Consider the following 11,592-nt stretch of genomic DNA (forward strand, 5'->3'; position numbering starts at 1 on the left):
TGGTTGAATCAACGTTGTATCCAATTCAAACAAAATTACGTTGAACCAAAGTGGAATAGACGTGGAATAGACGTCTGTGCCCAGTGGGTATTTTGACCATGCTAAACCCGCCTGGTCTCATAGACTAGATGTATCATATTAAACGCAAATCTTAAATTAGAATGATATGTTACATTTGGTATGGTTATATAACACAGAAGTTTACAGAGTTATGCCTCTATTCAATCAGATCCGCTTTAGCAAACATCCACATAGTAGAGACTAAAATAACCTTAAACTTTTTTTACATTTATTTCATAAAGCATTTGATGTCTGGATTTCACTGTTTTGAGCAGTTTTCGTCCTTTCTTACACCCACACTTTTGACATTCTGGTACGTAATACTTTAAAAAGTCTTGATAATTGATGCAAGATGGCGCCGACAGAGATGGTCGCCTCGCTTCGCATTCTTAGGAAACTTTGCAGTATTTTGTTTTTTTATGTATTATTTCTTACATTGTTACCTCAGGAAATCTTAAGTATTATTACATACAGCTGGGAAGAACTATTGGATATAAGAGCAACGTCAACTAACATTACAACCAGGAATACGACTTTCCCGAAGCGGATCCTCTGTTCGGACCATCACCCAGGATAATGGATCTGATCCCAGAAGGTGACCCAAAACAACAGCACCACAGAAGGGGCAGACGGAGCGGTCTTCTGGTCAGGCTCCGTAGACGGACACATTGCTCACCGCTCCCGAGTATACTACTTGCCAATGTCCAGTCTCTTGACAAAAAGGTAGACGAAATTCAAGCAAGGGTTGCCTTCCAGAAAGACATCAGATTGTAACATTCTCTGTTTCACAGAAACATGGCTCACTCGGGATATTTTATCAGAGTTGGTACAGCCACCCAGTTTCTTCACTCATCGTGCCGACAGAAACAAACATCTCTCTGGTAAGAAGGGCAGGGGTGTATGCCTTATGATTAACGAGACGTGTGTGATCATAACAACATACAGGAACTCAAGTCCTTTTGTTCACCTGACCTAGAATTCCTTACAATCAAATTCCAACCACATTATCTACCAAGAGAATTCTCTTTGATTATAATCACAGCCGTGTATATCCCCTCCCCCAAGCAGATACCTCAACGGCCCTGAAAGAACTTCACTGGACTCTATGTAAACTAGAAAGCATATATCCTGAGGCTGCATTTATTGTAGCTGGGGATTTTAACAAAGCTAATCTGAAAACAAGGCTCCCTAAATTTTATTAGCATATCGAATGCGCAACTCGAGCTGGCAGCACTCTGGATCATTGTTACTCTAACTTCCGCAACGCATACAAAGTCCTCCCCCGCCCTCCTTTTGGCAAATCTGACCACGACTCCATTTTGTTGCTCCCAGCCTATAGACAGAAACTAAAACAGGAAACGCCCAAGCTCAGGTCTGTTCAACGCTGGTCCGACCAATCGGATTCCACGCTTCAAGATTCAATCACATGGACTGGGCTATGTTCCGGATAGACAACAACATTGATGTACAGTGGGGCAAAAAAGTATTTAGTCAGCCACCAATTGTGCAAGTTCTCCCACTGAAAAAGATGAGAGAGGCCTGTAATTTTCATCATAGGTACACTTCAACTATGACAGACAAAATGAGAAGAAAAAAAATCCAGAAAATCAACATTGTAGGATTTCTACTGAATTTATTTGCAAATTATGGAGGAAAATAAGTATTATAAAAAATATAACTTTTTGACCATAATGACCATCATTATGTTTGGAGGAAAAAGGGGGCGGCTTGCAAGCCAAAGAACACCATCCCAACCGTGAAGCACGGGGGTGGCAGCATCATGTTGTGGGGATGCTTTGCTGCAAGAGGAACTGGTGCACTTCACAAAATAAATGGCACCATGAGGTGGGAAAATGATGTGGATATATTGAAGCAACATCTCAAGACATCAGTCAGGAAGTTAAAGCTTGGTCGCAAATGGGTCTTTCAAATGAACAATGACCCCGAGCATACTTCCAAAGTTGTGGCAAAATGGCTTAAGGACAAAGTCAAGGTATTGGAGTGGCCATCACAAAGCCCTGACCTCAATCCCATAGAAATTTTGTGGTCAGAACTGAAAAGCGTGTTCGGGCAAGGAGGCCTACAAACCTGACTCAGTTACACCACTGTGCCAGGAGGAATGGGCCAAAATTCACCCAATTTATTGTGGGAAACTTGTGGAAGGCTACCCTAAAAAATAAAGGCAATGCTACCAAATACTAATTGAGTGTATATGTACACTTCTGACCCACTGGGAATAAATCATTCTCTCTACTATTATTCTAAATTTTCACATTCTTAAAATAAAGTGGTGATCCCAACTGACCTAAGACAGCAAATTTTTACTAGGATTAAATGTCAGGAATTGTGAAAAACTGAGTTTAAATGTATTTGGCTAAGGTGTATGTAAACTTCCGACTTCAACTGTACATGAGGGACTGATTGGAATGTGGTATGTTGTGAAATATGATGAAGACCCTTATCCTGGTATTATACAAGATATTGATGCAGAGAGCTGTGCTCTAGTCAAGATGATGAGTTGTGTGGGAAACAACCAAATCTTTTGGCCAATGAGAGAGGACATTGTATGGTACCAACCAGAGAATGTGCTTGTGCTTGTCCCTCAGCCTCATCCAGTGACAAAATGGCATATGATGCTTGATGGAAATTTTATCTCATTAAGCAATAGAGAGCATTGAGGGCTAAACCTAATCTTAAGTAAGCATACACCTGTCTCATGAGTCCGAATTAATAGACTGCAGCCAGTGAACAATAATTTGTTTAATGTCAACCAGTGTTTCCAACCTTGTACATGTATTTCTGCGTATTGCATTGAATGCCAATTTGTTTTCTAAAAGATGCTTTAACTTCTTGAGGTAAGTAACCTTTGTGTTTTGAGGTTTTGAATGGTGTGTTCTATGTCTTCAATCAAATTAAACATGTACAACTGTGATATTAAAATGTTTCATGGTAATTTTTTTAATCAGTTGTTTTATATGAAATGTCATTTCCATCACACTCTGTCATTACCACAATACTAAGTCATTACCATCACGGTACATATAATTACAATTGATATTGATGATTTTTCCCAAAAGTGGACCTTATATGCTTGTTCTTAAGATTATTTTAGAAATTATGTCAAATATTCTGATTTTGATGTAGTGAATACGTGAGTATCATTAAGGCATATATGGACATTTAGACATGACAATGACGAATGTATATAATTAAGAAAACTTCAAAAATATATTTTTTTAAACTGACACATTTTTTTATGTTATAGAAATACCTTAGGAACAATTACTGCTATTTCTTTTTCAACTAAAATAGCACATTTTATGGCATGTTGGTAATGACATTGAATAGTGTGGTCTCAGCCACTATTTGATTTTGTTTCCAGACAGAGTGAAGAAAATATTCAGATAGATAAAAATCAGTTTAAAGTGGTTTCATTTTCAAAAACATTTAACATCCAAAAGTGCCTGTATTTGCAAAATCAACCATATATACACTTCCTCGTTCTGAACTTCTAACGCGAGTGGAATGGGTGTAGCTTCGTGACAATGATCAAGTGCAGCTGCTCACCGATTTGACAGCTCCAACACAGTTACTCCTCCGACACCGACAAAATATCTCTTAACCTGCTACATTAATCTTACTAAACTGCTACGAAAAACTCACTTCGGTATCGAAGTGCAGGGAAAAGAGCGTTTCCCCCACAACATCAGTTATGCGGGCTTCGGGTGTTGTATATCGCCGGTTAACGCTTGATCTGATTGAATCTAGGCCTTATTAGTGGGCCAAGTAAACAATGGTGTAAGTGACTCTTGTCGTTACAGTTTTAGGCTCAGGTGCAAGCTGGTAAAAACAGCACTGTTTTTTTTTTCATTATTTACACACAACCAAGGCTGAGAGGTTACTAGGTCAACATTTAGAATTTGTATTCCATGAACTTCACCACATTGTTCTACTCATTCATAGTTTACCTGAAATTAGAACCCATTGCCCTAATGTAGAGCCTTATAATGAAGTGTCAACTTGTGTAAGCCTAAACCCAATGGAGTGCAATTAGGGGTTTCAAACTAAACCCATACTGCCACGTGTCTACCCTGCGCCAACTGTAACCCAAACCTGTGCTAAATTGACTTTATAAAAATACAAGTACGTCACCTACCAAGCCACACACTTGACAAACATGAGATAGTTTAGAACGCTTTGAGTCAGGTATTAACAATAGGAAGACAGGTTGAGTTCTATGTACGTTATGAAGAGAGATGCTTAGGACTGACATAGACAGGATCATTTTAAGTTCACTTGAGCATTAAGATTAAGTGTTATTTTTGAGTCATCCTTTTTTGAGTCCATAAGAAAATCCAAGTGGACAATTCAAATCCACTTATCGGATTTTCCTCTCCAGAGCAGTTGGCGATCTGTTAGTGGTTCTCTCAGGCAGCACCAGTCTAATCCTTCTGGGTGAGCCTTCTGCTGAGGACAGGTACTCCTGTAGAACAGGGGCAACTGCGGGGTTCATACTGTTGTTGTTGGAGAAACTCTCTACGTTTATTGAGCCTGGACCTGAACTAGAACCCTGATCAAGCTGAGACATATTCTGCCCATTTAGTGATCCAGGACCCTGGGCAAGCTGAGAGATATTCTGCCCATTTACTGATCCAGGATCCTGGGGAAGCTGAGAGATATTCTGCCCATTTAGTGATCCAGGATCCTGGGCAAGCTGAGAGATATTCTGCCCATTTAGTGATCCAGGATCCTGGGGAAGCTGAGAGATATTCTGCCCATTTAGTGATCCAGGATCCTGGGCAAGCTGAGAGATATTCTGCCCATTTAGTGATCCAGGATCCTGGGCAAGCTGAGAGATATTCTGCCCATTTAGTGATCCAGGACCCTGGACAAGCTGAGAGATATTCTGCCCATTTAGTGATCCAGGATCCTGGGCAAGCTGAGAGATATTCTGCCCATTTAGTGATCCAGGATCCTGGGCAAGCTGAGAGATATTCTGCCCATTTAGTGATCCAGGATCCTGGGCAAGCTGAGAGATATTCTGCCCATTTAGTGATCCAGGATCCTGGACAAGCTGATAGATATTCTGCCCATTTAGTGATCCAGGACCCTGGGCAAGCTGAGAGATATTCTGCCCATTTAGTGATCCAGGATCCTGAGCAAGCTGAGAGATATTCTGCCCATTTAGTGATCCAGGATCCTGGGCAAGCTGAGAGATATTCTGCCCATTTAGTGATCCAGGATCCTGGGCAAGCTGAGAGATATTCTGCCCATTTAGTGATCCAGGATCCTGGGGAAGCTGAGAGATATTCTGCCCATTTAGTGATCCAGGATCCTGGACAAGCTGATAGATATTCTGCCCATTTAGTGATCCAGGACCCTGGGCAAGCTGAGAGATATTCTGCCCATTTAGTGATCCAGGATCCTGGACAAGCTGATAGATATTCTGCCCATTTAGTGATCCAGGACCCTGGGCAAGCTGAGAGATATTCTGCCCATTTAGTGATCCAGGATCCTGGACAAGCTGAGAGATATTCTGCCCATTTAGTGATCCAGGACCCTGGACAAGCTGAGAGATATTCTGCCCATTTAGTGATCCAGGATCCTGGGGAAGCTGAGAGATATTCTGCCCATTTAGTGATCCAGGACCCTGGACAAGCTGAGACATATTCTGCCCATTTAGTGATCCAGGATCCTGGGGAAGCTGAGAGATATTCTGCCCATTTAGTGATCCAGGACCCTGGGCAAGCTGAGAGATATTCTGCCCATTTAGTGATCCAGGATCCTGGGCAAGCTGAGAGATATTCTGCCCATTTAGTGATCCAGGACCCTGGGCAAGCAGAGTGAGATCTCTCACTCTTTGGGGTACTGGAAACTGGGCTGGCTGAGAGCTAATCATGGCCCTCTGGTTGGAGTTGCCTCGAATTGACTGTGACAACAGCTGAATCAGTGGATTTACAGGTGAGCTCCTTGCATTGTCTGTATATAGTGGGGATGTGGGTGGGATGTTAATCAGTAAAGATGGCGGACCTAAACTGCCTCTACTCAGACTTTGAGCCTGTGAGTTGCCACCATAAATGGTGTTTGGTGCAACAGTGTTTTGTAATAGTATAGAGTTTCCTCCCTGGACAGCAAGGTTACTGTAACTGGAAGTCCTTTCCATTCCTTTGAGGGGCTTTGCTGCTGACAGTTGTGGGCTACTCAATGTCCTCTGAAGAGTCACTCCATCGCCTAGGTAACCGGGGTGTTGGGGCACCTCAGGGATCGGTGCTTGGCCCTGTCCATTTCTGTATTGTTCCACCTGTTGCCCATTGGCTGAACTCCCACCCGCTCTGTTGATGTATGATTGGTAAGGACTCACATTACTTGGTATAGGTGCTCCACCAGAGACCTCTGTTTCTCCTCCAGTTTTATTTTGTGTGACGTCGGTTTTCTGATCTGGATCAGCTCTACTCTTCTTGGAGCCCGCCTGATGTTTTGATTTTGAGTTTGTCTTTTTTTGCTTGGAGGATGCATTGTTTTCCTGTGGCACTGGATCTTCTTCCTCTTGATCTTCATTATCATCAGTTTCTTTAGACTTGCTGGTGGTAGATTTCTTTTTGGATGACTGATTGGCTTTGTTTTTGTGAGACGAGTTTCCTTTATTGGATTTGTCTGTTTTTTCTTTAGACTCTTTGGCATCTTTACCCGTCATTTGCAGTTGTTTTCGGTTCTTGGAGTCAGTTCTTTCTCTATCGCTCTGTTCTAGTCTCACGTGGCTGTTTTTCCTTGGATGGACCTTGCTTTTCTTAAGAGGGTTAAGGTTGAGCTTCACTTTTAGTAAACCATCTGACTGGGCTTTATGTTTATGCCTTTTGGAGTGGTCCTCTCTTTTAAGACCATTACTCCTCACAGATCGTCCAATGCTTTCATAGCTCAGGATCTGTTTATCACCATTTTCCACTTTCCTAGAACTTTTAATCCTGTCATGTTTATCTTCCCTGTCATGGTTCATCCTTTGTACATCAACAACATGCACTCCAGATCTTTCCAAGTCAAAAGTCACACTCTTCTGCTTGCTTGCATGCTTTGCATAGATATCCATATTAGACTGGTTGCAGTTCATGCTCCTTCGGGTGTTTAGCCTTGTAAGTGGGTTGTGGTTGGGAGAACCATCATACCCAGCAGATTCTCTTGCACTGATGTCATACAATAAATCTTTGACATTCTCCCCTGGCTGTCCATACTCATAGGTTCTGTAACAGTTCACACAGCTGACGGTTTGGTGTTGACAGTCAGGTACAGTTCTACCATGCTCTGATTGGAAGTCCATTTTTGATGGTCTGTTGTCAAGGCCTATGTGATTTCCAGGTCTTACCATCTCATCTTTTAGACTTTTATGTGTGGGCATGTTTCCATGTGCAGGTGAATAGTAACTCCTGCCACCCAATAGCTGGTTGTTGCCATTAGAACCACCATGGCTTTTTATATTTAAACTCTGCTGGTGATAGAGTAACTCCTCCTGACTAAGAATATGGTTGCTCTGACCCTGTGGTGGCCCGACCAATGACCTTTGATCGCTTAGATCTGTGAATGACAACAGGGAAAGAGAGTTAGACATCTGCAGTGTGTGTGTGTGTGTGTCTGCCTATAGTCTCATCACTGATATAATCCTAATCAGTCTATGCAGTGAAATATTGATTCAAAACATGCTCACCTTCTGTCTTTGATATCAGTGTTTGTTGGGGCACATGTCTCTTCCTCTCATCGCTCTCCTCTGTCATGGCCAGACTCTCCATCTTGTTGGGCTGGCCTCCTTGTCTGACCATGTGCAGGGCTGCCCCCAAGTGTCCTTCTCCTACCCCCTGTTCCATTGCAGACCCACTGACTGCAGGGCCACAATGGGGGCATCTAAAATGGCCACAATCTTTGCCTATTCTCAGGTCAAACATGGCTCTCTCCCTGTCCCAAGGCTGAAGGTGGCTATTGGGAATGGTCAGCTTGGTTTCCAGTCCCATTTGAACCATACGTAGAGCCTCATTCTCCCTGCTCAGATCCCACTGGGTGACTGTTTGGGTGGGAGCTCTCCTCCCATTCTCATCCTCCTCAGCTCCAGTCCTGTCTCTCCAGACCTTCAGGCTCTTGTTCATCCCCAGTTTGCAGTAAACAATGTACACCACAGCAAGGGTGAGTCCAACGCCACCTGTACGTTATTAGCATAGTTATGTGTTACAGCCGACTGACCTAAGCTTTATGTATGGGGATAAAATGATAAAAACACTCTTATTTTAATTGTTGATACACTTTACGGAGTTGCATGATACAGAAGTCACATTGTCCTATACAATTTCATATATTTACCACTATTTGAGTAGAGAAAAGTTACGTGTGGCTAGAAAGTGGCCATGGAGGATCTAGTTTCTGAGGTACTGACCAGCAAAGCAGAAGGCTGCAGCCAGAGCCAGGTCTCTGGTATAACGCTGAGAGGAGATGGCGTTCTTAGCCTCAACCTGCACAGTGATGTTCTCATTTGTTGGAACACAGTTGGCCTCTGTCAGCTCCAGCACAGTCTTCACTGCCGGGTTGTCAGCACTCACACACACCATCCTACGCCCGTTGAACAGTACCTGAACAAGAATGTTATTATAGTAATCATACTGTTACAATGATAACAACACACATCTACATAGCACCTTTTATACAATATAGTTTATATACCATATACCATAAAGCACCTTTCTTATAATAGTTGCAGGCAGCCAAAATATGTGTTAGCCCTAATTCAAAATAATAAAACATATTGGTAAAAAGAGGAATACAATAAGTCAAAGTATAAAAATAAAAACAGAAAAAAAGCTCAAACGAGCAACAGAAGATAACCTTATCCGGAGCCTCCATATAGCTGGTGAGGAAAGACGCCAGCTTCCTCAGCTCACATGTACAGTTCCACCAGTTTAGTTCCAGGTTCAGACTAGACATCCACGATAGGTACGAAAACACTTCTGGCGGGGCGCTCCGGAGCTGATTCCTGGACAGATCCAGACTACGCAGCCCCAGCAGGCCCCGGAAGCTATCCTTCCCCAGATAGGTGATCAGATTATCGGACAGATCCAAGGTCTCCAGCCCCTGGAGGTCTGCCAAGGCAAAGGTGGTGGAGTCCAGCCTGGAGAGGCGGTTCCCTTCCAGCTGCAGCGTCCGCAGGGCCCCGGTGGCATGGAACCAGGAGCCGTTGACATCCCCGAGGGCGTTGTTCCCCAGCTTGAGGATCTCCAACCTGGGCAGCCAGGAAAAAGTGTCCCTCCCCAGGGCCTGGCTGGAGAGGTGGTTGTGGTCCAGGAGGAGGGTGTGGAGGACGGTGAGGTTCTGGAAGGCGTCGTGGGTGATGGTGGTGATGGCGTTGTGGCTGAGGGACAGCACGGTCATGCTGGACATGTCAGACAGGAAGTGGCGGTCCACGGACACGATGGTGCCGTCGGTCAGCATCAGAGCCTTGGTGGTCTCAGGGGCCTCTAGAGGTAGAAGAATACACAAACCTGGTTGTCAATCATTACTGCTTTAATAGGGCTGGCTACACCGATAGATGTTGGCACAAAGAGTCAGTGTCTTTATGATAGCCATAGGCTAGTATGGAACAAGACATTCCAACAAATCCTGTTCAAATGAATGCTATCATAGATCATTAGTAGAGGATGATATTTCTTAATCTCAACTCGGCAGTCAATGCTCCTTCTTACCGAGGATGTTGGAGAGCTTGTAACAGATGACAGCATCTTCAGAACACACCACACAGGAGGCTGGACATGAGGAGAGGCTCTGGGTATGTGTGATTGACAGCATCAGCATCAGGAGAACACCTGGGTTTCACCAAGGGGACACACACACAGCTGGTTAGCTTGGGAGGGGAATGGTACAGTATATCAACATTTCGTGTCAGTATATTTAATATCTTAGCTGTTCACACATTCAATAGACCTATATTGTGAAGTATTAATCCAATACCTGAACAGCATGTGTAGAGAGAATATACCTTTCATGTGTTGAATATTGACAAATCGGTGTTGAAATGTTACAGTAGACATACTTCTCATGGTTTGTTACTGGCCAGGCTGCATGGTGTGTTGCCTCTCCCATGTAAGTGGTCTCAGGGCCTCATCATCTTGTCTCAACTCCTTCCCATGTGTGGTCATACTGCTCCTACAGATATAAAAACCATAGTCTCAATTTTTAACATTTTTTTTATGAAAACACATTCAGCTCAGTAACAATTTTAATTATTTTCACCTTTATTTAACCAGGTAGGCTAGTTGAGAACAAGTTCTCATTTACAACTGTGACCTGGCCAAGATAAAGCAAAGCAGTGCGACACAAACAACAACACAGAGTTACACATGGAATAAACAAACATACAGTCAATAATACAATAGAAAAGGTCTATATATAGTGTGTGCAAATGAGGTAGGATAAGCGAGGTAAGGCAATAAATAGGCCAGTGGCAAAATATATTCAATATAGCAATTAAACACTGGAGTGATAGGTGTGCAGAAGATGAATGTGTAAGTAGAGATACAGGGTTGGAAAGGAGTAAAATAAATTAAATAAATAACAGTATGTGGGATGAGATAGTTGGATGGGCTATGTACAGGTACGGTGATCAGTGAGCTGCTCTGACAGCTGGTGCTTAAAGCTAGAGAGTCTCCAGCTTCAGTGATTTTTGCAGTTCGTTCCAGTCATTGGCAGCAGAGAACTGGAAGGAAAGGCAGCCAAAGGACGACTTGGCTTTGGGGATGACCAGTGAGATATACCTGCTGGAGCGCATTCTATGGGTGGGTGCTGCTATGGTGACCAGTGAGCTGAGATAAGACGGGGTTTTACCTAGTAAATACTTACAGATGACCTGGAGCCAGTGGGTTTGACGACGAATATGAAGCGAGGGCCAGCCAATGAGAGCATACAGTTCCCAGTGGTGGGTAGTATATGGGGCTTTGGTGACAAAACGGATGGCACTGTAATAGACTGCATCCAATTTGCTGAGTAGAGTGTTGGAGGCTATTTTGTAAAGGACATCACCTTAGCAACACAAGCTAAATGAGCAAGTACTAAGAGACCAAGCAAACTGGGTGGAAAGTAATGGAAACAATCGGAGATGAATGAAACATGATGACCCCCTGGAGTCTTTTCAGTTCACCCATGTTACCTAGGAGTTTTTATCTGAGTCATACAGTTGAAGTCAGAAGTTTACATACACTTTAGCCAAATACATTTAAGCTCAGGCTTTCACAATTCCTGACATTTAATCCTAATAAATCCTAATTAATCCTAATAAAAATGTGTCTTAGGTCAGTTAGGATCACCACTTAATTTGAAGAATGTGAAATGTCAGAATAACAGTAGAGAGAATGATTTATTTAAGCTTTTATTTCTTTCATATTCCCAGTGGGTCAGAAGTTTACATACCCTCAATTAGTATTTGGTAGCATTGCCTTTAAATTGTTTAACATGGGTCAAATGTTTTGGGTTCTCATCCACAAGCTTCCCACAATACGTTGGGTGAAT

The 11,592-nt window shown here is 43.0% G+C and overlaps 1 protein-coding gene across 1 annotated transcript; it reads right to left on the minus strand.

Annotated features, from left to right (window-relative positions):
• Nucleotides 1–4,438: 4,438 nt before the first annotated feature.
• lrrc53 (leucine rich repeat containing 53) lies at nucleotides 4,439–10,295 on the minus strand. Its single transcript, XM_064991961.1, has 6 exons — nucleotides 10,121–10,295; nucleotides 9,774–9,893; nucleotides 8,920–9,548; nucleotides 8,474–8,666; nucleotides 7,757–8,242; nucleotides 4,439–7,626 (listed from the first exon to the last, which is right to left on the minus strand). The coding sequence occupies exons 1-6, from the start codon at nucleotides 10,125–10,127 to the stop codon at nucleotides 4,439–4,441; spliced, it is 4,623 nt and encodes a 1,540-aa protein (XP_064848033.1). The 5' UTR covers nucleotides 10,128–10,295.
• Between the last annotated feature and the right edge of the window lie 1,297 nt (nucleotides 10,296–11,592).

The sequence above is a fragment of the Oncorhynchus masou genome, chromosome 17, assembly GCF_036934945.1.
Source record: "Oncorhynchus masou masou isolate Uvic2021 chromosome 17, UVic_Omas_1.1, whole genome shotgun sequence".
Taxonomy (NCBI): Eukaryota; Metazoa; Chordata; class Actinopteri; order Salmoniformes; family Salmonidae; genus Oncorhynchus; species Oncorhynchus masou.

Coding starts and splice junctions, on each gene's coding strand:
- lrrc53 (XM_064991961.1), bottom strand. Junction 9,549..9,773: donor CAAGCTCTCCAACATCCTCG/GTAAGAAGGAGC, acceptor TTCTACCTCTAG/AGGCCCCTGAGACCACCAAG. Junction 8,243..8,473: donor TGCAGCCTTCTGCTTTGCTG/GTCAGTACCTCA, acceptor AATAACGTACAG/GTGGCGTTGGACTCACCCTT.